This window comes from Gavia stellata, chromosome 2, assembly GCF_030936135.1.
Source record: "Gavia stellata isolate bGavSte3 chromosome 2, bGavSte3.hap2, whole genome shotgun sequence".
NCBI lineage: Eukaryota > Metazoa > Chordata > Aves > Gaviiformes > Gaviidae > Gavia > Gavia stellata.
The window spans coordinates 32,010,989-32,037,751 of record NC_082595.1 but is presented as its reverse complement, the minus strand read 5'-3'; the positions used below and the strand labels follow the sequence as shown (position 1 = coordinate 32,037,751).

At 43.2% G+C, this 26,763-nt stretch overlaps 1 protein-coding gene across 3 annotated transcripts; it reads right to left on the bottom strand.

Moving 5' to 3' along the window:
• Nucleotides 1–251: 251 nt before the first annotated feature.
• CAPN9 (calpain 9) lies at nucleotides 252–26,763 on the bottom strand. 3 transcript variants are annotated; one of them, XM_059835850.1, is made up of 20 exons: nucleotides 26,551–26,763; nucleotides 21,750–21,819; nucleotides 21,168–21,286; nucleotides 20,429–20,562; nucleotides 19,673–19,841; nucleotides 17,998–18,081; nucleotides 17,659–17,744; nucleotides 15,748–15,825; nucleotides 11,615–11,775; nucleotides 10,765–10,922; nucleotides 9,896–10,104; nucleotides 9,231–9,267; nucleotides 8,134–8,208; nucleotides 7,573–7,630; nucleotides 6,929–6,993; nucleotides 4,484–4,552; nucleotides 2,991–3,069; nucleotides 2,194–2,310; nucleotides 1,102–1,160; nucleotides 252–278 (listed from the first exon to the last, which is right to left on the bottom strand). In XM_059835850.1, the coding sequence occupies exons 1-20, from the start codon at nucleotides 26,761–26,763 to the stop codon at nucleotides 252–254; spliced, it is 2,067 nt and encodes a 688-aa protein (XP_059691833.1). The 3 variants fall into 3 exon arrangements, with proteins under 3 accessions (XP_059691833.1, XP_059691835.1, XP_059691836.1); XM_059835852.1 differs by lacking the exon at nucleotides 15,748–15,825; XM_059835853.1 differs by lacking the exons at nucleotides 21,168–21,286; nucleotides 21,750–21,819.

The following is a 26,763-nucleotide window of genomic DNA, read 5'->3' as shown; positions in this document are numbered from 1 at the left end:
CATATGTGCCCCATCCAAATGCCTCTCACAGCAACAAATCCAGTATCAGTCTTCACCAAAAATAAAAACAAAATGTATTCTGACTGTTGAACTCATCAACAGGGCTGGAGACCGGAAAGGGTAGGCAGCATGCATGTTCCTCTGCACAAAATCTCCTGGTAAAGTTTGCAAGTGAAGGGGACCTCAGCTGTTGGGGCAGAATTCTCGACAGCAATGTCGCAAGAAACTCCCGGCATCCAAGTCAGACTTCTTCAGATGTTCATTGCCAGGTTGATAAACTAATACCGGAAGAAAGATCAACTTTACAATAAATTATTTCAGGGCCTTCTCCCTCCCCCTCCCTTTCCCCAAATGAAAGAGAGATGTTCAAAAGCACTGCCTTGCTCTGAATTGACCCCACGCAGGGAAGAGGACCTTTGCTCTCTAAGATTTATGTCCTGTCACTAAGGAGAGACCTCAGCCAGCATTTACTTCTGTCTTTGGAGGGAAGGAGGCAGAGCTCTCCAAGCACTAGATGATGATAATGGCAGTGATTTTTTTTGCATCCCAGCAGTCCACACCAGCTCCCACGTTTGTTGTGCCAGGGAATTCATTGTGCCTTGCCCCAGGAAGCTTTGGGTTAGTGTAAAATGAGAGACAACCCACATATGCAACAGGGAGACAAAAAGAGTACAAGAGAATAAGACACTTGTGCTCAGCAGTGTGAGAAGGCGATGATGGACATGCAGAGGAGAGGCTGATCTGAACTCTTGGGGGATTCAGGGGAAGTGAAAGATCCCCTGTCCCCATCTGCTGCTTCCCCCTTCCCCCATCAAGAGCTGGCACCAAAGGAAAGAAAAAGCAGAGAATCTAGAAAGGGGGATGGGAAGCTGTCAATATGCCACAGGGCAAGGAAGGAAGGAAATAGCACAGAGGAGCTGTAATCAGTGAGTGCGCTGTAAAATCCCAGTCATGCTGAAACCTATGGCAGATGCCCCCTGCACTCTCATGGACATAGATGTCACCTGAAGTGTTATGCAGAAATACTCCAGTTCTTACAAGAGGACAAAGCTCTACAGAAGCCCCATCATTTTGTTAGTGTTTATGAAGCTGTGCTCATACCTCGCCTATATTCAGGTTAATGAACTCCTTGTTTTTCACACTCAGTGCTTGGAATACTCCTGAAATGAAAAACAGGACACCAGTGCTATAAATACACTTCATTCATATTCATACATGAGCTCCCCGTCCCACAATGACCGGCAGCCATGCCAAGGAGAGGGAAGGCCTGGAGCAAAGGCGGAGCGCTTAGGATTGATTGCTTGGTGGTGGTACCTGCTCTGACAAAACAAAGTCCTTGCAAGAGGAAATGTCTTGCTAACTTAAGGCCTTTGTGCAAGTCTCACTTCAGAACTTGACTGGAAGAAGGTGTCCTGGATGTGCTAAACAGTCGGATTTGGATGATACTCCAAAATGAAGCCAAGCAATTTGCAATTCTTTATAGGTCTTATTTAATTTTTCTCTCTCAGTAGTTTAATACTTCTATTGCCACAGATTGAACCAGAAAGTAAAGAGAAGAACAAAACAAAAAAAAATCAGTCAAGAAAGTTGATTTAGCTTTTCATAGAGTGAGTTGCGTTTGACTTGAATTTGGAGCCACACTAATGATTACTTCAGCGTTTATCCAGCCATTTTACCTATCTCTATTACTGCTGCTCTGGAACAAGAGTGACCCTGCACACAGATGAACTGAGACCTAGGGTGCCTTGATGTACAGGGAACAATATCTTGGGCCAAAAGTAGACAAGTTATGTAAAAGGTACAGGAGATACCTATCCAAGCACATGCCAATTATCTCTTTGCATGAGGCACAAGCAATATTTGAACCTTGAACTTCTGTCCCAAATTAAGCTCATGGGTGAGCCACAAGAAAGGCTACAACACGGACTTTGCCAGGATTCTTCACATGCCTTCTACATTGCTGCAGAATTTATGAAGCAGGCTCTATTCACATGGGGAAATTTTCCATTAGCAGCAGAACATTTTTCAATTTACAGGAGAAAAGCCATCCTAAAAGCAAATGCTAAACACAGGTCCTTTCTGTTAGCCATGTACACACTTGATCTCAGATATTGTGCAATATGCTCAACGACAGCCGACAGTGTAACATTTTTTTTCAAAGGGGAAGAAAATCCAGAGGAAGAAGATACTCACGACTTGCATTCTCTAAGCGAATTAAACAGTTCAGAAAATCATCAAATTCAATCTGGAACTCTTCATCAGAGTATCGGAGGACAATCAGCTGCAGTAGGTAGTTGTTGAGTTGGTATCCTTCCCAAAGAAAGACGCACGCACAAAGGAAAAGTGAGCAACCTCGTAGGCCAGGGAGGAATCTACAGATCTCTACTAACTAATCTTGAAAATCAGTTAATGGGAGGATAGTCTGTGGCACACATCCATCCAGAAAGCTATCTGACCACAAATTTCTTCAAGCTTGCAATGAATAACAAACTCTGAACAAGAAATTCTGCAGTCACTGCAGTTTCTAGTCTATGCACTTTTTGATGTATAAGGGACCATTCTGCCTCCTTGAAATTTCGAGGAATTTCTGCAGAACTAGGTGCTTTTATAAAAATAACTTGTGATGAAATACAAATGCACTGACTGCTCTTCATAACAAACAGCTTACTCACTGTTCCTCCAACCGTTCAGTGGAGATGGACTCTGAAGTGGTTTGTTTCAGGGTCTAACCCTTCACATATACAGCCCTGTTGAGTTTAACAGAGCTCAATAAAAATGTAAAGATTGCTCTGACTGACTGCCCTTCAGGACTGAGGATACCTGGGGCAAAATAGTCCACTCAATGTCCTCTCTAGGTGCCCAGGTCCTCTTTGGGGTTTAGACCTCCTCTTTGTTCAGGGGCACCCAGCCTGCATAACTGGTTGCAGCTCTCTTCACCACAGCCAATCTGCCCAACAGGTTTCCCAGATAAAATGCAGTGCTTGTCTTACCTGCAGCTTTAAGAGCACTGCGAAGCTCATAGGAGGACATGGTACCAGATTTATCAAAGTCAAATAGGAGAAAGATATTCTGTTACAAAAGGAGCACATGGAAAGTTCAGTATTTGCATATGAGAGGGAGCACAGATATGGCATAGAAAGGCAAGGTGTTTATCTCTAACTGTGTAGCGTAAGCATTTAAGAAAGCTGACAAGACTTTGGTCTAGATCCAGTCTGATTTTGTAACTGAGAAGAAAATCTGGGTCCCAATTCTCTTTGTCATATGAATAGGTTGTTGTGAAACTTAAACAAGTACTGCCAAGCCCAAGCATTCAAAAATAATGAGCTGCTCTTCATAAAAAATTCCATGATTTTTTAAAAAGTGGTTTTATCTGGGAAGGACGTATTGTTCTTTGTCTTTTAACTCTTAACTGATGCATTCTCTTAATCTCTTTTTATGTTTTTCTCTATAATTTGGAAGGCTAGAGACAAATTGTTTAACATGAAGTTAAGATTGTCACTTACTCATTTGCTTCTAGATATAAAAGATCAGAACAGCCACATTCATAGTACAACCAAGAGAACTGGTACAAATGGTTTGAATTTTGACCTAAATATTAAATAATTATTAAACTGGAGTTAAATTCCATCTTTTTAATGAGACAACAAACACGACTCTCCCTTGGAATAGGAGTTATTTAGACCTGCCGTCACATTCAGCTTAAAATTTTCCAGCAAACATACGTGCAAATCTTCCTGCAGGATACAAGGATTTCTCAAGCCCCCTTGTTAAAAAACAATGCATCCTTTGTTAAAAGAGATGTGGCATTAGTACCCAGAAGAAGGGTTTGCCATTTCTGGTGGGCTAGACAAGAAGCAGAGAACTGCATATTTTGAATGCTTGGGTGAAGCATGAATTCAGAAGAAACTATTAATGACCATGAGGAAACAATTATGATGCCTTTATTTGCATATTCAGTCTGTGGCCTGATTCTGCAAGCCTGCTTATTCTTACAGCCATATACAGTGGCAGGGAAATGTGTTAAATGTTAAAATTAGAATCAACGCTTTCCCAGACTTCAGTACAGTTGAATCCTGAGAGATCAATAATGGAAATGCAGTGACTTGGGAAATTATTATTTCCTATTAGTCATGAATCATCAGTTTCTTCTTCTGTACAACAGCAGCAATGGAAACTCCTTAAGTTTCATTTTGATTGGCTTGCTTATTAGTGCCTGTTGCATTCTTTATCCCAAACATACTTGATTTGCTTACAAAAATCCCTGTTATTTCCAGAAAACCATTATGGTTTAGCATCATGGAAAGCTAAGAATGCCTTTGACTATCCAAAACAAGCCCCCATACATTTAAAACATTTGTTTTGAGTTTAAAATTTGTAGCTTGTAAACAGTCCTGTCTCCATTTTTGTCTGCGCATACATAATAAACTATGCAGGAAATAGCTAATGGAATGGAGAAACAAATAAAATGTATAATGTCACCTACTATCCATTTCTTCATTTTTTCCCAGAAGACTTTGAACTCACTAAATTCCAGTTTCCCGTTGCCACTGGTCTGGAAATCTGAATTAAGGAAAAGGATGTGCTACACGAAGGTCCAAATTTTGTCTGAATTTATCAGCGCTGCTCCTTTAAGCAGAAAATGTTAAGTTGCCTGGAAAGCCTATGGTGCTGCTGAAACCGATATTGGGATTTCTCATGAGGTGCAGCTTGAGCAGTTACAGTCATGGCTGTGGCTGTGATACTTGGGGAACATGATATGATATAAAAACACAGCTGAGCAATGCAGACTCCACAGGAGAAGAAAAGACAGATTGTTCTAAGGCAAGAACAGCTTTGGATGTAAATGGGATATAAATGATTCAGAGAATTAAATTACCTGATTAAAACAAATTGCTACTGTACTCGAAGGAGTTAGTCAACCAGTGTGCTATTTGGTATTTTTATCTAGAGACCAGGCTCTGTTGCAATGGCTCAACTGAAAATTAATGGGAGTTGTGGGGTGAGGCTGGCAAAATCTGGTCCTTATGGTCTGAAAAAAATATCTGTATAGCAGTTCTGAGAGGCAGTGATTGGATCTGCCTGGCCTTCCCTCTGCCTGAAGTGTGAGGGTCTTAAAGCTTATTTTACTGAGTTACTGATATCGCCCAAGCACAGGTCACTTGCAGGATGGGGCACTTGCTCTGAAATGCTAAATAAGGAACGGGCTCGTTCCCCTTCCCCTTTCCATCTTACTTACCAGGACAAAGCCCTTGCTTAGATGGACACTAACTCAGTGAGCATTCACAAAGGTCAAAACGTGCCAAGTGGAACCTAGCTAATGCCTGCCGTTATTTAAGCACCTCCACTGGTGACATTATTGAGGGCACCCACAGATCCCAAGGAGGTATCACTCCTGCAGAAAGTCTGCCTTTTTACCCAGCCAGGTTCTTTTTCCTGGGGTCACGTAGAACTTTGCCCCTGCTCCGTATCACCGCATGGTGACTGTAGCCAGGGAATTTGGTGGCATATGAAATGGAGGAGACTCTGCCAGCATTGACTTGGGTTTGCATTTGTGTCATTTTGCTTCTCCATTGTGCTCCAAATACCATGTCCAGAGTGGGATGGTTGTGTCTGTGGTTCCAAAGCAGAGGAAGAGATGTCTCCCCATTTATTCAAAACTATGCAGAGATTTGCTTGGAAGCATTGCAAATCATGGAAACTATTTAGTTATATCCTAAATAGTAAACCTAGGACTGCTGCCATGCTCCTGGGTTAAGTGCAGACCCTGGCTCTGTCCCAATACCATGTAAGGATGAGATATGAACGTGGACCAGCTCCCTACTGAAACTTGGTTTTTAAGGGAGGAAATTTAGGACTGGTCCCCTGTTTCTCATTGCATATGTATAGTGACTGATCTGCACTGAATTTTAACATTATGGACATAGCTTTAACAGGATCAAGGTTTGCCTGTTTTGGTTTTCTGTTAGAAAATTTTGAGAGGATGTTACTTCTGTCATGGACAAAAGCAAAAGATAAGAACTTCTCAGCTGAACAAGCAAGACATAAACCAAATGATAGATACTTGCCTTGTTAGGACTGTATCTGTTTTGTCTCGCCTGTAACAAAATTGTCTATCAATCAGGAAAGTATACTGCAAAAACCAGCTCTACCTGAGGAGAAGCCATGCTAAGCAAACTCAGCAGGCACCAGAACATTGCAAAGGACAAATCTGGTGGGGAAGTACCAGGGCTGTGATTCATCTCACCTAATGTCTGAGCAGTCATTTAGCATCGCTCACAGTTAGGTGCATCCAGAACAAGCATAATTACACCATCCTCTTCACTATCTACAAAGGAAGACTAGAAAGCTAGCTTAGATGTAGACACTTACACCATAAATGCCTAAATTTGGTCAGACAACTCTCGCCCACATGTCTGCTTCCTGGAGTTCCAGGATCTAGCTGAAAGACCAGATTTTCCAGCTTTTAGTCTGGTTGCCAAAAAACCCACAGCTTTGATATCAGTGATTTTCAACACTCTGCTGATCCTTAATTTCTGACCCATAACTTGCATGCACAATCCTGTCTGGTGAATTTAACCCTCCAGACAACAGACTTTTCTTGAGTTATCTCTTCTAGGCCTTTTTCAAATAAACCACAAATTCAAAAATGCACTGTTCTATACAGAAGTAATTTGAGATTTACTTTTAAAAGTGCTCAGCATTAAAGCATCTGCTTCTAAGTCTGCAGTAGAAAATGGTCTGTCTCGAAGCTCTTAACCCTAAATTTCTAAAATAAAAATCGGGATATAACTTCCACATATTTTTTTTCTTTGGGTAGTGTTCTGCCATGACATTACCCCATCCATCTCTGATATCCATGACAGGTAATGCTATGGACAATTATATTCAGTATTCATTTAGCTTCACAAGCACTTATTCGAAAGGATACATCCATAAGAGAAATGATATTTCGGCACGAAATGAGACTTAAGTTCTTGAATTTGATGTTCTTTGCTGAAAAAGGACAATAATAAGAAAGAAGTCGTTGGGCAAATTTGCCTTTTATAAACTGAAAATAGAAAATAGGATTTCATAAGCAGAGATAGCTGGCTCTTAGTTCCCATTGTGGGAGGACCTGTGCACTGGAAGATGAAGACAGCCCTCATTATAGAGAAGTCACAGTCCAGACAGAAGAGATATTTACTGAAGACATGACAGGAAATACTGTCCTTATTTCGTAAATCAGCAGATGAGGTTCAGAGAGCAACAGGTTTCCCATTGGACAAAAAGCCTGTAGCAGGGTCATGAACCATGTCCAGGTCTTAAAAGTCCCAGCCCATTGCCTATCTCTCCACAGCAGAGCAGTAGTGCAATGGAGAGCTGGATCACTGAGCTGACACAGATCATGCTGGAGGGAGGGCAAGCTTGTGGTTAGATCATGGACCAGATGCTTTTCTGGCTCTGCTCTGGCTGGCTGGAGGATACCAGGCAGGAGTCATAACACAGCCTTTATTTTTGTATCTGTAAGTTAATTTAATGGTAACTTTTATAAAGTTCTTTACAGCCCTTAACTTAGAGGTTATCAGCACTTACTTTTTTTTAATACAGCATTCACAACATACTCCAGTTCTTCTGCAGCTATCTCCATGTCCTAAAGTAAAAAAAAAAAAAAAGTGCAGCATCTGCTACTTGAATGTTTCTGTAATCAGACATACCAAAAACCTCGGAAAACACAAACATCACCCATCTGTACTTTATTGCAACTCAGGAAAAGAGAACCATACAAAACCCAGAAAAGGCTAAAAACTAAAGGGCTGGCAAAATACAAGAGTGCTGCTGTGCATAAGGCTGTCTGAAGGAGATCTCAAGCGGGAACCATTGAGTCAAAGAAAAATAAACTGCAGCTGCACACTGAACCACGTAGGCTCCCTCAGAGTTTGAGTTCTAGCTTTGGTCCTCCTGCTTGCTCACCACGACTGCACAGTTCTCCATCTAGACATAAGGCACGGTGACATCTGGTGCCCAAACAACACACTACAACTAAGCATACTCCTCCCAAAATCGTAATTTTTGTTTCACTTGGCCCTGGGTGGGAGCAGAAGTGTCTCCCCTCATTCTACTTCTTGCTATGACCCACAAGGATTTTGCACTCACCTTTCCTGAAATCTGCTCAAACAGTGCCCGGAACTGCTTTTCTTCTTCAGTTTCTTGTGGGCTTGGGTTTAGAGGCTGCAACATCAACCACACAAGTCATTGTGAGAATTGTAAAACATGACATTTCTCCCGTGCATAGCCCCTCTGAACCATAGTACGTCTTAAAATAAGGGTACACATGCTCCTGAACATTGCTAGACCTGAGGCCTCCCAACCATCTAGCTGTCCAAGGGGTACAACAGGGGTGCTATTTAGTGTACTGTCATTAGAGTGGCCCTGGTGACACTGCTTGGCCACTAACACTTTTTTTGACCGTATGTGTGTTCCTGACTTCCTGCTCAAGTTTGGCTGCAGACCCTTAATGATACTGGGACAGGTGAATAGATGTACTTTGCTACTGAACATGGCCCTGAGATCCCAGAAATGGAGACGCACTTGTTAGCTGGTCCCTGGAGGAAAGTTTTACTAAAGAGGGACACATGAGATCTTGGCTTAGCTTGTTTCCATGGAAAGTCACACCACAATCAAAGGCTTACTTGCAGGGATACACTTAAACAAGAGCTGACTCAGACTTAGCTGCAATTAGTGCTCAGCAGACAGACCAGGCCATTCAGAAACAAAAAGAACGTAATCATTTCAGTAGGCACATGCATGTATCAAGCATTCCCTCCTAAGCCCTGTGGATATTGATAAGTAAAATAAAGATATTTGTATGCAAAATTAATGTATGTGGACAGATAGAAGGTCTGTAGACATTCTCTTGCCTCTTGTTTTTTCATAGTAAAGAAAATTTTAAAATATGTGAACGGCCATGTGTCTCCCTGGTGCTAACGGGTGTGCTTTCAGTGCACCAGTGATGGCTGATATCCGCCTCTGGTGCTGGCTGATGCCGACTGCCTTTAAGCGGATGCAGAAGCATAGTGATTAAGATGCTCTTTCACCATATTCACAGAACTGACTGTTTCAGTCATATACACAAAGCTGGCAATTGTGTAACATTCCTGTGAAATGAATGTGTTTTAGCCAAGGACAGCAAAAGCAGTGTGTGCTGGCTTCTGCTGAGCTATTCTCTTGCTATTTTAACTCTGCAGACTTACCTCGGGGAGATCAATGGCAACATTTTCATCTAGATCCCTGGAGAAAACAAAACCTTATTCGGTATCTGAAGATATTCAACATCTGCTTGGGGTGGAAGCTTGCTCATTACATTTTCCAGACGTGAATGATAAAACTGCATTTTTTACTGAACAGATTAAGTTTAGATAAAATTCATCAGACAATCAGATTTTTGCACTGTTTAAATTTTGGTATAAGCCCTTAAAACAGATTTTAAGCAGGACTCAGGGAGGGCAAAGCTGTGCATGCTGTATGCTAAAGAATTCATCTCATTCCTTATTCATTGTGCACACACCTTTTCCCCAAAACCTTTTTTAACAGCAAATTGTCATTTGAACAGACTTTGGGAGGAAACAAACACTGCTGCATTCACAGATTCCCAAACAGTGTCAGGCAGCTAGCAACTCTTCCTTGTCAAGCTTCCAGCAGATTCACCATGGCAAGCCCTATTTCCCCACCTCCTAAACTCCTCTCCAAAAATAAGTCAGGTTTAGGAAAAATGGGCAAATGCAAAAAAAGCATCAGGAGCTTTCCATGCCAGGGCTCTGCTGTAGGGCTGGGTGCCTCGCAGCCAGACCCTCTCCAGCAGCCACCAGCCCCACACGCAGGCGAGGACCGGAGGGCCCGGGGCTCACTGCTGACTTACTCAGTGATGGCCTTCTTCTCAGAGAAAATCCTCAGGCAGAAATCTGCCTCCTGGTGCGGCTCAAATGTGGTCGGAACAAGAACATAATCACCTGGCGGCAGCTTGAATCGGTTAGATACTTCCCTTAAATTAATGTAGGTTTTGCTCCTGGCCTTGGAGGGGTGGTACCTGAAGAAGTCTTTGCCCAAGTGTCCATCTCTGCCAGGGCTCTAAGAGGGGAAAAAAAGGCAGTGCTGCACTGGCCGGGGTGTGCTGGGGCTATCCTTGCCCCTTTCCCAATCATAGAGCCAAACTCTGCCTGGCACAAGCCTCTCCCCCCGCTGTGACCCTGACTCTCATCCCTTCACCCAGGTGCTCGCAGTAACCTAGCTCCCACCTTATGGCAAGGACCCATTACCAGTGGTCCTTTCCCTTCCAGAAGGCAGTCTAAGAGGACTCTGGGACATTGTCTTCCTGCTTAAACATTCCCTGCCATTAAATATCACCATCCGAGGCGGGGTGCCACAGAGCAGTGACAACAGATTTGCCAATCCCAACCTCACTCAGGGACAGGCACCCCTGTGTGTGATGTGCCCCAAGAGGCTCATAAGATGCAACATCCCCTCCCCGGGAGCCAGGCAGAGGATGACAGAATCATGGGGCCGAGGAGTCTATCCTGGGAACCGAAGGCCCTGTAGGGACTCTTAAATCCTCCTCTGAGAGGACTCCATCCCAACCACATCAAAATTCTCTGTGGGCCTTGTGTAACTGAGAAGATTATTTTAAGAGCAAGGGCCCTAAAAATACATGATGACTGGCAGGGGTACAAACCCAGAGAAAGATGCTAATATTGACAGTGCAGCTACTGCACTGTAAAAGCAATAGAGTACCTCATAAATAGAGTAGCCAATGGTTAGCATTTCAGCGCCAAGCTTCTTGAGTTTACGGCGATCCTTTTGCATCAGCGCTGCTATGAATGTGCAGTCATCTTGTCCGTCATCTTTCTCTGTCAAACGTAGCTTGATTTGTGGATTTGTCCAGAAAGTGTCTGCCAATGTAAAGAACACCAGAGAGTTTCTCGCTTCAGAATAATAATACCACCACTACTACCACTAAAATAAAAGAAGACAAAAAAGACAATTAAGCTGAGGTTTTGCTCAAATTTAGTTTTTCCATTAGCTGTCATGCTTCTTTCCACTAAGCTCTGCAGAAAATAAGCCAAACCCCGAAGTCCTTCATGGAACTAGGTGTAGAAAAGATTTTAGGCCTGATATTTTATTAAGTTAGTATGGTTTAAACAGATTTGTCAGATGGGATTTTGTTAAAAGTACATAGCTACAATGATCCCATAGTGCTGGTGCCAGTCTGGAGTAACACAGTTCGGATCCATGATGCTACTTCAGAGCCACATAAACATGCTGGCTGAGCTGGATTTTTGTCTCATTTTACCCTTACTGCTGCAGTTTAAGTGACTTATTTGGAGCTAGTCCTGCTCATGCAAATGTAAATGAGAGGCAAATCAGATCCAACGAACTTGAGAGCAAAGAAAGCAGCTCTTTTACCGCAAAATCTCAAGTGGGACCATGTGAACATTTGCCCCTTTGGCTGGTTCCTACTAGCTGAATCCTAGCTGGCCTGGCCTGCACCCACAATTCTGTCTATGGGGTAACAGGAGAAGTGGGTAAGGGCGGGTAAAGAATTCAGTGCCTGCTTATCATTTTCAAAGTAGTATCTATTTACCTAGAAAATTTCTACATCCTCCTGCGGTGGATCCCCGGACCCAGCTCCCCTGGTGGATAGTCACCTCCCACTTGTGGGCAGTGCTGTCTTCCAGGGCATCTGGAGTCAGGTTGCAGATCTCAACTTTATCAAAATGCACTTTGAAGTCTTCAAATGTCATCCTGAGCGAAAGACATGGGAAGGAGCAGACAGTCATTGACTTCAGTGAAGGATGCCCAGCAGAAGTACTTACTCCCCAGAGTCCCAGGTCCAGATCACCAGCTTGTGTGGATCTGAATAGTTTCAGTGACCGTGGAGATATGCCCATGTACACTAGGGGACAAGCTAGCTCTCACTCACTGTGGTGGAAAACACAAGCAACCTTATTGTATGGGTCTGATTCTGACATCTCTTACACCTTTCTTTTTACGCTATAACTCCATTGATTTTATTCAGTTACAGTTGAGTATAAGATGAAAAGAAGTGATGCTGGCATAAAATGTACGATGGAAAGAGTTATTATTTCACCAACACCATCCTGGCCTTACAGCTGCATCTATACTGCGAAAGAGCCAACCAAAGGATGGCAGGCATCTGTGCGGGAGCTAAGTCTGCCTACAAATCGTCTCTGTGTTCAATGCCAACCATGTGACAGCACTACAAGGGACACATGGTGATGGATTAGCCAAACCATGATATGATTAGCCTGTCTGCACTGCAGTTAAAGTCACATTTGGGCCTCTGCTAAGGTGCCTAGGCTCAAGTTGCTCACTCTCCCTGGGACCTTGTCCTGGCAAAAACATACACCAAACATGAGGGACAGAAAGTGTGTTTAGACTTGAGTAGTGGCTCCAACCTGCCCTTGAAGGTGGTATAGACACTGCTGCCTGCTACTGTGTCACGTGGATTGCACTGCATGTATTTTATACCCAAGGTGGACATACATGGCGATGGGAAGGAGGAAGGAAATGCCACAATATGGGTGGTTTTGAGCTGCTACGCTGGGCCGGTTGAAACTAGCCTGCTTAGTATTCTGAGAAACAGATAAGCTATGTGATTTTATCTATCAAGTAAAAGGGCAAAAAGATACCAACAGTCCTGCTGGCCAAGGAGCCTGCTGTTCAGGACTGAGCAAACAGCCAAAGAAGGGACAACCAGAGAGAGCCAGGCACTACTGGGCATGATGCGCAGCGCTGGGCAAAAGGAACAGAGCAGAGAAGCTAAGAGACAGCAGCTTGCATGGTGGGCACTGCAAGGACAGGAGGCCCATATGCTCTAAGACTGCGGGTAGCCTTGGTAGGCTGAACTTCCCTCTCTAAAAGCAGAGAGGTATTAGGCCTTCCTGATGGCAATTTAGCATCCAGATGTGTCCTCTGCTCTGAATCACTATCTATAAGAGTCCCTCTCTCTCCATGGAACATAGAAATAACATACAGAAATTGATCTCCCTAACACGAACTTCTATAACTATCCTTTTCCTCCAGTGGCTGATGCCTAACAACAAAACGGAGCAGCAGAAGAGCAAAAGCTCTCCAAGACCTCATGTTTATTTCTGGCAGTGGCAGATAGGACCCAGATAGCCCTCAGTGTAAGTCCCAAACACAGCTAGCTCCATTTTTCTGCTGCATAAGAAATAAATGTCTGTGGTGGTATTAATTTACACTTGCTATGGGCCATTTTACAACCTGTTTTTAGTGTGGGAAGAAACAGCAGGGTTTGCTTTCCTGAGCTCTGTCCTCTTTCTTGTCGGCTATTCCCATGTATTGCTAGCCCTAGGCACTGCTAATTCTCACTTTGATGCTCAGTACACTAGAGCAGGGGCAGCATAGCAAAATCTGTTTCTAAGTGGCTCCGTTTCCTGCTCACACTATGCAATTCTGGGCTCTTTGGAAACGTGCTGCAAAGCAGACGAAGGAGTTGCACTTTATAGATCAGATTTGGCTCCTAAGAGGTAAAACACCTGTTCTGACTTCCTTAGGGCTGTCCTGGATTTGTACTGGTGAAGGGAAGAGAAGACTCTGACCCTCTGATTTTAGGAGGGAAGGGACTAGGCTGAGTGAGAAGCTGATTTCTTAGCCAACTTCTTAGCCTTCTTCACACCTAGTAGAAGCATCTGGACAAGACCAATCTGAACTGCTAATATGTAGCCAAAGTATCATTGGGGTAGTTAATGAGGTCAGCAGGTCTTCAGCATGTTACCATGAAGATTTTTTTTCAGTCCTCACAAATCCAAAGAACAAAAGGGACAAAAGGTCTTATCAGACCACGGAGAAGAGCCCCATTGCACCTTACATTATTTTCTAAGCCCAAAAATAATGCATGTCATGGAGAATATGTTTTGAACACTTGAGGACCTAATTACTTTGCTACTCACTATTTCCAGCACCAGGTTTCAAAGCACCTCATAAAGATTACCCCAGCTTTCCAGGGAGGCAAGCCAAGTCACCACCAGGAGTGGTGAATAGACCAGCTGAAGGTCCTCAGCTGCAGAAGCAGGAATATAGCTCATTTGCCATCTCCTCAGCTAAACTACATCAGCAAGAACCACAGTAGGAGCAAACGAAAGCTGGAGAGCAGCAGCGATGTTCATCTCTTTCCTCATCTGACCATTTTAATGCCTTTAGGGATACATCACATTATTGCTCATGCAAAGTCTGTATGTGAAGCCTGATGGGGAAACCATCAAGGTATGGCATAGAGGGGGCAAAGAGGTAAACACTCCTTAGAGAAATACACGGAAGTCAAAAAGCATTAGGAAAAATAAGTCTGATGGACTGGGTGGAGGGTTTAGCTGGTATCAAACTTGCTTGACTGGTTTTGGAAGCATTTATCATCTTCTGCATATGATTTTTGTCCACTTAGCCCCTTCAGCAGAAATTTCAGTCCCAATGGCTTTTGTTTCTGCTCTGAACGGCTGAGATGCTGGATGACAATGGCCAACATTTGTCAGGGTATGCTCAACCTCATTAATTTTTATTAGCCTTCCAAGGACTTACTTAACTATCAGCTTAGCTCTGTTGGACAGACAACTTTTTCATTAATTTCATTGCTCATTTGATGCCTACTTGCACATTTGTACCTCCATTACACAGTCAGGCTTTAAGTCATGCCCAGTATTGAGAGACTTGATGGAGTTACTTGGGTTCCAGGTAAAGTCTTTGCCTCCTTTTTATTCACCCCATAACTTCCAGCTGTAGCCAGGTCAAAAACAGACAAAAAAACCCACCAAAAGCTTTTTAGAAAAACTTAAAATGCCCCACTGCATTTGCAATTCAATAGCAAAATAACAAAATATCCTATGTAAAAATGCTTAAGTAATGGATCAGCCACTGGACCCACTTCCCTCCAGAGCTATCAACGTTTGGGATAAATAATTTTATGTGACTTAACATGCTGCATTGTCTATCTCAAATATTTTTTCAGGCCTAAAGCTGAACTTTGGTTTAACTTGCAGGCAAAATCTGGAATAGCCCCACTGCATATGTCTCTAGATTTACCTCTCTGTAAAAGAGATGAGCATCTGGCCCTGGAAAATGTGACCAGACACATTGTCAGTAGTGCACAGCATGGTTGATATAGGGGGGGATCATGTACAAGTCAGCCATCTGCTTTGTCTGAGATTGTGAATTTGGCATGAGGAACACTTCACACTTCTAAAGCAATTTCCACCACATTTTTTCCCATTTCATTTCATCTTTCTTAAAATTTTCCATCATTTCACAGATATCTTGGTGTTCTTTTACTTTCTGTAACAAGTAGTATTGCTTCTTAGGACTCCCTTCCTTTCCAGTGTATGCCTAGCATCAACCCTGAAGGCATTTCATAGGTGATACAGTGTAATACAGTGCTCCCTTCTGTAGAGCCTGTCTTTGTTCATGGGAAGGATTTAAAGGGTGTTACATTCATGGGAGACAGACAGTATTTAAAATATGCTAATGCCATTAACTAAGATGACTTTTAAAACGCATTTTGTTATTCAAATAGACATGGGCACACATGAAGCACACAGAAACACAAGTGAGTGTTCTACCTGCCCTCCCCTAGGCAGAAACCGAGGATTTCCTCACATAGAGACTTCTTTCTTATTGCTCGTTTTGCCCAGTTGTGTCTTGATTTCTGACTAGATTCACACACTTTAAAAACCTGTGGCTTACCAGAACTCTCCATCATCCAGTGCTGCCTGAGATAGGTGTCGCTGCTCTGATGGGCTTACTGAACGCCACTCCAGAGAGCTGCAAGAAAACAAAACCAAGCTTTACTACGGGTACGTGGCAATTAATTTTCCCTGGCTCAGAATGACTGGCTGAACACAGCAGCAGCCTGTACTTCTTCCAGATGTATTTTTTTTGAGCAGCTCACACAAACACAGATACATTTAAGAGGTTTCCCGAATCCTGCTGTCACTCATGGTTGCAGAGACGCAACTAATGTAGCTGGAAGAAGGGCCAGGCCAAAGATCCCAAAGCTGCTCCAGGGTGGTCCTGCATGAGTTATTGCCTGCACTCGGAGTTGGGACTGCTGTCAAGTGTTGGGGTTGGGTATAATAGGGCTATTGGTAAACCTCAAGATTTTGGTAAGTCACACCCCTCCTTAAATCTGTGTTCCATTTGTAGCACCATCTCCTCTTTTATGTTTGTCAGTAATTTAAGGCCAGGCATTTCTTCAAAATTGAGTCAATGGGAACTGAATAGGCTCCTTCCCCTGAACAGAGAGATTTGCTGGAGTAACTGGGGTTCCAGGTAAAGTCTTTGCCTCCTTTTCATTCACCCCCACAACTTCAGCTGTAGCACATCAAAAACAAACAAAAACCTACTAAAGCTTTTTGGAAAGACTGGAAACGCCCTACTACATTTCTAACCTGACGTAATAAACGGGGAGTAGCAGGCACCTCATGTTGAGGTTTTTAATTCCAGCAACCACTGCGAAATGTTAATACATATTCCTGTATTGACCTGCAAGCTCCTCTGCATCTTGAGTTCCAGAAAACCTCCTAAGTGCAGAATCAGAGCTCTGCTTTGCAGAGACAGCCTTTTCAATAAACAGCATGAATTGCCAGATGCCTGTCCCGATCTTAAAGCTCAAAAAAAAAAGGGAGAGGTTAATCACTCATTCTATATGCCAATTACCCAAATTTTTCTTTTTCAAGATAACAAAGGATCAGAGCTGATGTGGAAATACTTCATTTATTTCTGAGTCATGTTAAGGACAGGGACATTCAAAGTAGTCCTAGAGATAACTACATGTCTCAGCAATTTTAAAGGGCCAGGCAGGTTATGGCTCCTCTCCTCTACAACTGTGTGAATAAAAAAACCCAACAACTTAGTGGAAGAAAGTGAAACAAAAAATGAAGCCATGCGTATGTACAAAAATATACTGAAAAGTGTATGTTGGGGGAATGTAGTGTTGTTTTGTACTATATAATTTTTTTCTCTTTTGTATTATTTGCACTATGTTTACCTTTGGTAGTAAAAACAGACTGGTTTTCAGACCAATCCTGTTGTGTTTTTGGGTCCTTCCACAACTTTGGTGGGTACCACATGGAGAGGGTCTCATTTAATGGTTATATGTAACCTGTAAGGTTCCTGCCTATTCCTGACATGTTTAGGAACCCAGAAGAGTAAATGCAACTAGAGACTCAAAAGCTACTTAGAGGGGGTAATACAATGTCAGTTTCCAACTTATCTACAGTAGGAAAAAGTATGGATGTTGTGTTACAACTACTACAGCAACAGGCTTGCAGAAAATAAACAAACAAAAAAATCACTCCAAATGTATAACTTTTCCAATTGAGAGTGTCTCAAAATTAACTTATCCCATTTATATTAATGCATGATTTTTGCTAATGCTAGATTTTGGGGGCTAAACAACCTTGACGGTGTCCCCTCAATTCAGCAGCTTTGAAAATACTGAGGGTGACGTGTTAGTATGGCAGTAATACTGTTACGCATGAGCAAACTCTTGATTTAATTTTCTGTGGAATAGCTGGGACTGCAGAAAGCTAGATGTGGAGCAGCAGCTGAGATGTGGCCTTTGCAAGGCCAGCATGTATGGGACAGCACACGCACTTGTCACTCCAAGGGCCATTCCACTCAACGTGTCCCCAGGGGTTCCTTATCCTTATCAGCTGCACTTGCTGGCCCCGATAGTTCACCTGAGGAAGAAGGAAACAGAGAAAATACCAAGTGTCAGTAGCTAGGGAGAAGGACTTCTCCAGTGTGCAGAGGCTAGGCAAGCTGGTGTAACAGCTGGGCAAAAGGTACAGACTGCTACAGGAGATGCAGGAGGGAAAGATGGATGGGAATTTGCATAACTCCCCCAGGATAACTCCCCCTTGTCACCTGAGGTCGGGGACACTCCCTTATCTTTTCCCCAGGTCTTTCCTTGCCCCGCGCTGCTGAACATACCTCATTGACGCCAGTCACAGAGTAAGCATGGCCCTTTATAAGGCCAAAGGGGGTTTTGGCTTCTGACTCGGCAGCGCTGCTGATCTGAAATATGGGGAAAAAAAAATGTGAATCTCTCTCTTCAGAGTGATATTGCAAGTGATGCCACCTGATTCCTTCTAAGCATCAGGTGGAAGGTCAGTGGCTAATCAGTACTATGAACAGGGAACTTGCCTGTCTGCTCAGTGCAGACAGTGATGGTGCAATAGTGCCCTTTGAGGAAAGGATTAATTTTTTTTTTTTTTTTAGCATTGTTCACTCAGAGGGAAAATAAGGTGGTTCCAGGGTGAAATACTTTTTCTGCCTCTGTGATTTTTTTTATCAACATCATCTACATTTCTGGGATCTCAATCTTAACTCCCATTCAAATGTAGCTTGTGTCAACTAAGGGATGGGAAAACGTGCTGTCAGACTGAGATCAGGTGTTGATAGGGTCTCATTTCTTGTAAAAAGACATTGATGGAGCAGTGATGGCAGTGAACGGTCCCATCAGCCAACTGAGTATCACACTCTCTCGTTCATTAACTATTTAATTAAGTCTCTGGAAGCAGCAAAGCTTCATCAGGAGAGAGTGGGAAACTCAAATCAGAAAACACTGAACCCTAAAGTTGAGGGCACAGTCTTGAGTAAAAGAGGTTGTCAAAAGCCCTGCTTTGAGTCAGGAAGGCAATGGGTTTGAGACAACAGGTCTCCCTCAGCCCAGCCAAGTGTTCAACAATGAGGCTCTTGGGCAGGGGGCAAACGAAAGCCTCTCTTCTTCTCCCCCAGTCTGGGCACTTCCTTTGCCTTTGTTACAAGTGCCCGAAAGGAAAATGAAACATTTTGTGCTTGGTGGGAATTTTCATTTGCTCTAAAACCTCTTTCTCCAGCTGCTCATTCTGGTGGAGAAACCTGGCACACTTGTTTCCGAACTGCCTTTTCTGCTGAGCACAGTCAGCCGGGAACAGCAAAAGGGTTTTCACTCTTGCTGTTGAGCAGCTCAGGCATTTTTCACCAGAAAGCCAAGGACACATGGATGGCTCCTTTTACCCTAGGTCAGACACACTGGCAGAGCAGTGTAAATAACCTATGCAGGTGCTACCCACCAGCAACCTTTTCTCTGGGAAAGCTAGAGGTTTTAGTCTCTGGAGGGATAAACCTGACATACCCTAAACCCCAGCCCCTGTTTACAAACAAACACACTGATCCTGAAAATTGTCTTGAGTCCCCCAAATCCCCACAGGTGTTGTTACAGAATTCAGGGCTGAAAAAATTCCAATTTTGTAGTCACTGGAATCAGCAAATCCTCAAGAAGCTATGGCCAATTTTAATGCTAAGTGACCAAATAAGTCAGGAAATAAAGTTCACTCTCACTGAGTGCTCATACTCGTGTCATTATTGCCTTAAATACAGTGGCCATCACCTGCTGCAAAGTGATGGATCTTTTTCTTCTCTTTTAAAAAACTGTACTAAGGACTACATTAATATTACATATCTATCAGTTTGTAGATATTACGTAGATATGCTATTATTTGCAGAGTTAAGTGCATATCCATCTACTTGTCATTAACTTAACCAGTCTTTAAAATGTAGGGTTTTTTTAAAGGCAGAAACCACAAAACTAAACTGAGAAATTCAGACCCCATTTCTTACTTACATCAATAGAGCAGCCCACCATTGAGCATCTTTTCAGAGCTTTTTCTAGGATTTCATAGAAATTGTCAGGAGCCTTCTTAACCTCATACATTTCTCCTACACCGCCAGTGAAATCCTCCATGGCTTCTATTGTACTGCCTCCTTTCAGAGCCTCGTAGCTGCCATTCAGCCTGGAAAACACATGCTGACCGTGAGACATGCTTTCAAAACTTTGAAGACACTCATGTTTGAGAGCTTTCTCACACGGGCATTAAATTGCAGCAACAGCACTGGAGTCAAAGAAGTACCCCAAAATGTACCCAGGATATATGGGAAGAGTATTGAGATCATTCTGCTTTCCTTGTTAATTGCCTTTTTAATTAATTCATTTCTCCATATCCTTAAAGCCTGGGGTTTTTCTTTCTTTAGTGTCAGTTGTCAGGTTGGCAAGGACTGTCACTGAGTGTCAGTGGCTTGCTACCTGCCAAATCATTTAAAAATACAGACTCAGCCAGAACCATCAATTGAGGTCTCAGCAGAGACACAAATGGCAGGATTCAGGCTTTGACCCAACTCTATTGCTATCAGCTATAGTTATATCTAATGATGTGCTGGAAGCTAGACCAGCTCACAAGATAGAGACATAACGTCTTTAGATCAGGGCAGCAGCAAATGCAACACCCCCCACCCCACAAAAAATACTGGATAGAAACTGTTCACTTGAGTAGTGAATAATGTATGTACAAATAGTGAATTATGTATGCACAGAGTGACTTACTTGGCATAGGCTTTCTCTAGTAAGGCACTCCAAAATTCATTGTGTTCAGCTGAGTGCAGGAAAACCAACCGGCCTTTGAAGGTGGGTAATCGGTCATCAATCACAACATCCAGCCACTCATTGTGCTGCCAAAACTATTTAGAAAGGATGGGGCATGAGTCTGCTGACAGCATGTCATTTCCTGAGTGTAGGACTCTGGTGTCCCAGCACTTTTGATTGTAAGTTAGTGACAATCATAGGCTTGATTAGCAGTCATATGTAAATCATCCATTCCCACTATACCATGCTAGGCTGATCTGAAGGAAGGGTAATCTATCCTAAGAAAAGACTAAAAGCGTAGAGCTGTACTGTAGCTCCTTGTCCGGATAGTGTCACTCATGTAGCTACACAAGTGGTCACCACATGATTCAAGACACCTTTAAGACACACATGTATTATACACATCCCAGTCCAACTCCTTTAAAGCTTTATATCCTAAGTGGGGTTTGTGTGCCCAGGAAGATGTGAAATGATTTCTAAAGCCATATATCTCTTCATAGAGCAGAAATGGCTATGTGCATGCCTGTGGGAGGCTGACGTAGCCCTCTAGATTGTCACTCAAAACAGGAACAGCAGTGTAAGCTCAGCAATCCCTGTTTTTTGAATGTCTCCTCTGCAATAACCAGCAACCCCACTGCAAAATAGATCATGACATGTAATGACAGAAATGTGTTCATGCTGTGCCAGATGTTTATCTTACCTGGAAGTGAAATATTCCAGCATAATCTGGCCCAAAATTTTGATCCAGTGGCACCACTCTTGCTAGTGTTTTTTCATTCAGTGTGAGAGAAGCTATGGCTGCTAATAGCCAACAGTCACCTGTTAATTGAGAAAGGGGGAAAAAACCCTCATTTTCTTCCCTTCAGGAGGAGAAGAAGGAGGTGTAGGGGCCAGAGGAGTTGTTATGGCAGTTAGCTGCCACACCTCTTGAAATCCAGAAGACAGCCTGTGTGTCCCCAGGAATCGTGTCCCTGCCTGGCCAGGGCAGACTGTGCTGCAGTTTGGAGGTGCTGGTAGACAAAAGGCTCCCTTGGGCTCACAGTACCCTCATGTGGAGATCCTTCCCTGATCTTGAATCCCACTGCACCAGGGTGGTCTCTGGTAGGGATGGGAGTAGGCTACCACAGACATAGCTGCGGGCAAGGTAAGCAGAGGTGGTACCTCCAACTTCACTGCTTCCACCAATTCAGGAGGGACAACATCCCCCCATGTGCGAGGATGTTCTTGTTGTTCCTCACAGGGTATTAGGCTTGAACACATCCACCCAGGGGGAATTACTCACCAAGATCCCCTTGGCAAATGTCAGTTCTTGTGGCTCCTCCAAGGATAAACTTGGGGTCTTTGACAATGTCCTGCAAGAGTGGGAGAGAGACACAGAAATTACTTAGAACATGCCAGCAAAGTATCACCATCACTCTGAGCCCAGACATGCAGCATGGTGTGTGCCATATGAGCTATATTATCCTGCAGCAGTGTAGCCACCACAAAAAAATAGGTGGGGAATCCTTGCTAATTAATTACAGTGTAGAGCAATTAAAGAATCAACTATCCTCATTTGTTTGTAATTAGTTGGCTGCTAATGAAAGGCTGGCATTCTTTCTTCATCTGTAGGCAATTGTTAAAATACCATAGCACAACCTGGTCCAGAATCTCATCGTTAGGCTACAACCCTGGTTAATGATGTTTTTTGTTTGTTTGTTTGTTTTCCCCCAATGGCTGGAAAAACTAAAATTGGCAATTTACCTTTAAATGCACTAGTAAGCCTTTTATTTACCTGTACATGATACCCGGAACATACAGTGTCTGACAACTATGAGACCATTTCCTCCTCAAATAAGCAAACAAAGGCAGAACCCAGCCTTGTTTGTTTTACAGAGTTAATTTTTAGGAGGAGATAACTCTACCTACCCTTCTGTGGTCTGAGGTCAGAGGGACTGGTGCTCATAGTGGCATTAAGGCAATTGTCAAGCATTCATTTGACTGTTTTAGTTCAATTACTAGCACCACAGCTGGATAGAAAAATTACAGTGGTAAACCAACAAATGTGGCAGGAATTCCCCTCTCTCCTCCCTTTTCCTAAGAACTGTAAATTGAATTTAATTGATTGCACAGAACAGAAAAGGGAGGAGGAAGGTATGTAATATATTACTAGAGGAATATGCCTGTAGTTAATCAGTCTGCCCTAATACGTTATTGCAGACCCTATAGCATGAAACAGACCCTTCTGCCTAAGCAGCAGAAGCTTGCAAAAAAAAAAAAAAAAAACTAAAGGGGGGGACAAATAGAAGAACACATTCAGTCATTTAAATCCTGCTTTTGCCTAGAAGGAAACCAAGTTGCTTTTGGTTCATATCACCGCATTTTTTGAGGCCATCAGAGCAGGATATTGAGAGTGTTGTTCATCTTCCTGCACTTATTGCTGAAGCATCTGCTGCTGGCCACTGCTGGAGCCAGGACATGGTCCCCAGTGAACCAGCACTGCTCCTGCGAAGCTCACCCTGCAGAGGTGATATTCAGGAGGAAGCTGGTTTGCATATTTTTTGTTTGCCTTTGCTGGGGAGGAGGTGGCAGCCAGGCTGTGCGGCAGCCACAAGTGCCCTGGGGAGAGGGCACTGCAGCAAGTCGTGTCCCCAATGTGTAGAGCAAAGGGAAATCAAAGAGCAACTCCTCCTTACCTGGCCCGCCTGCTTGTTAAATACACTCAGCCTTGTTGGGACTGGACGTGAACAATAAAAAAAACAGCTTGTTGCCTTTAGACATAAATATAAGAATGGCTGATAAAGTAGCTGATCTTCAATAACATGCCTTGGTTTAGCATCGCTGCTCCTGGGGAACATAATTCTCATGGCAAGAACTGTATTTAGCTGTTACCAAGAAACTCCATGTGTTAGCAAGGGACAAAATAAAAAACCTTTCCACTGACATGGGTCTGAACATTAGATTCATGGCTCATTGTTTATTACACAGCTCTACAACTGACACATAGAAAACTATTTTCAATCTCCTATGTCCAAAGCAAACAAAAATAATAAAAAATAATCAATAAAAAGGAATTGAAAGGATTTTAATGGGACCTCTGCCACGTTCTCTGCTATACAAAAGAAAACCACGCTCTACAGTTTTTGGGTGGATGTTGCAAAACTAACATTAATTTTAAAGGGATTTTCAGACTGGATGGTATAATACTGTGTATCAGGGCTTTCAGCATGTTAAAGGATAAAACCCAGAGCTGGATCTTGCATTCACACACAGTCATTCAAGGATTCGCCTGCACAAGGATATTGCCTAGAAGCAGGGATGTGCAATCTTCAGAGAGATGAAACAAGGCGACCCGTCACTCTCCTTTTTAGACTCAAAAGAAAACTGCATCCCCTGTGCCTCTGTCTCACATTGGTAGAGGGGGTACATGGAGACCTAAGAAAGGCTGAGGGTGAGGCTGTTTAGGTGGCCTTATTTCTGTGATTAAATTTCTCTGCCTGGTTCCAGCATACAGTACCTGTCATACCAGTTGCCAGTGGTGGTTCATATTAGGAGAATTTCCTTCTTACTTCCTCCTGTAGACCATAGACTCATTTGGCATTGGTGAAACACATTTGTCTTTCCTTTTTTGTTTTGTTTTTTTTTTCTTTTCATTCTTCAACCTATAGGACTAACTTTCCAGACACTGAGCGGTTGAATTTATCCCAACAGTTGAATTTAGGTATAAATTAAGAAGGTAAAAAGGAGAGGCGGGAAGGGGGAAGGGGGAAGGGGGAAGGGAAGGGAAGGGAAGGGAAGGGAAGGGAAGGGAAGGGAAGGGAAGGGAAGGGGAAATACAATGAGAAAAGGGTCTCCTGTTCATCAGATTATTCTAAAATTTTGATAAGGTACAGTTTCAAAGGTTTAATTTGTAATGAAAAGGGATTGCTAAACAAAATTGGTAAATATCTTTCTGAATCTTAGAGCACTTACTTAAGATTTATGTAGAAAGCAAGATATTCATCTGGTGCAGATCCACGTAGCTCACTGATTGCAGTGGGAGATTTACAGATTATGACTAGCTGAGGGTCTTGTTCACACTGTATACAAATGTGTATACATGCAGGTATATGCATGTCAAAATAATGAGAAAGCCTTCTCTACTCTCATTACTAAATATTAAACTCTAACAGGGTGTAAAGCTGAAGACTAACATTATTTGGCCCTGCAATTACCTGCATGTATTGTGCTACACTTCATCCAAACTACTGTAAAATACAGGTAGGAGAGGCAGTAAAAACCAGTCACCATGAAAAGTAGTTTGAACACAGATACTTTACACAGAGGCCGTACTCTTGTGCTCAGCCTCTCCAGCACCACAGCTTCACCAGCTGAGCCGTGGCAATTAACCTGGCACATGCTCCAAGCCTATATCCCACTTGCAAAGTAAAAAGTGTTAACCTGAAATGGTGTTACAGTGCCTCTATTTTGCTGCTGTTCCTGATGGATAATAGAGATGAAACTGATTTATCTTAAATGCTGAGGAGCCAGAGAAGAGCATAACTAAAACCCTGTCCTTACACATCCTCTCAGTCTCCCCTGAGCTTTATTTCTTGCCGTGCAGCTCACATAAATTCATCTTTTTGCCTTGTCGGAACTGGAGTGTAAAGGCAGATCCTATTTCAGGTAACTTACTCATCCTGGAAATGTTTCCAGTTCAGTGTACAAAGATCCTGAAGAAGACTGCGACAACTACAACAGACAGACCACTCTCTGCTGTCCCTGGGTACCACGCACAAGGGCACGCAAGCTCTCAGCTGCTCCTGGTCACATTTTACAGCAAAGTTTAACTATTGTGAAGCCCCAAATGGAAAAAAAAAGACGAACTAGCACCTAATGGCTGGCCAAAGAAAAACCGTTCTTTCTGATTTAGTGTCCCAGGCATTTGCATTTTTAATGCCCCACAGCACTCGAGAGCCACCGCACCAAAAGCATCTCAGCCCCACAGCTCCATGCTGTGCCAGGGGACAGCTCTACAGCCCACCTGGGTTTTGGGGCACAGGCAGGCAAGGCAGGCAGCAGCGCCTGCAGGGGCTGCACTTATCATGTGTAGGGATCTCCTATTTTTTCATAGCTGAAACTTGTCCAGGAGTAATAGCTCTAATTCTGCTCTACACTACATTAACTGATGCTGAGGCATTTGAACACCTATCATTGTGGATTAAGTTAAGCCAAAATTTAAACCCATCTTTAAGCCTATTTTGTTCTTTGTCTCTCTTGGTATCACTATCACCAAAGGAAAGTTTTCTACTAAAAGAGAAGCTTTCAGACTATGAAGAAAAAGAGAATGAATGTCAGTCATTAGCAAAGAAATGAAATGTAGCCACAAATTTTCTGTGGCTATTAGTTACAGAGTTAAGTGGGGAGAAGGAACCTGGAGTGATGCTGGGTTTGTGAGCTGAGAGCATGTGACTAGTGAAGCTTCAGGCACTTGCTGTGTTATTAATGATTGTTATGCAAGACGCATTAAGAGATACTCATCAAGCCCTTGGCTACTGCTGAATGGCTCAGTAACCATGGCATGTATTCGTCATCTCTCAGTGTTTCATGATGGAAGTGAGCAAGTAAGTGTAAGGGTCTCTAAAAGTTAAAAGGTTTGATTTTTTAAGTTTAACCTTAATTATGAATTTCCTACATTAATGACACGATTTTTACAAAGTTAGAACATCATCATAATGTACTTTACCCTTAATTTCTTGCCTGCCCTCTTATTTTCATTTAACATTGCTTTTGTTTGGCAATAATGTAAGAGAGAAGGCTGATTACAAGTTGTTTATGTATATATTTATATACATGCATAAAGTGTGGCTATACAATGACCTATATCTAAAAAATGGGGTGAAGCCTTCCAGCCCTCTCATCCCACAGCTTGAGCTCTTTGTGGGTAACATCCCGACCCCGTGCTGCTGCCGCTGAAGTGGGAAGTGTTTCCCCCCACATTTTGCCTCCACTCCTCTGTGAACACACCACGCATTTGGTGCGATCTCAAAGTACGGCAACGTCTGACTTTTTGCAGGATGAAAGGAGAGGAAGGCTCACCCTCCTCTGCACAAGGGCATACTCACTGTGGGCCTCTTCCAGATGAAGGGAATAGGTGGCTTTTCACTGAAGAAGAGAGAGGAGTTGCAGGCGGGGAAGTCGGGATCCTCGAAGAGGACCCCCCTGCGCAGGCACTCCTGCTTCAGCTCCTCGTAGGCCTTCCCCGAGCTGTGGGTGGCATGTGCGTCCCCGGGCAGCGCGGGCGGCCTGGGCTTTGAGTCCCGGTACAGGTGGCGCAT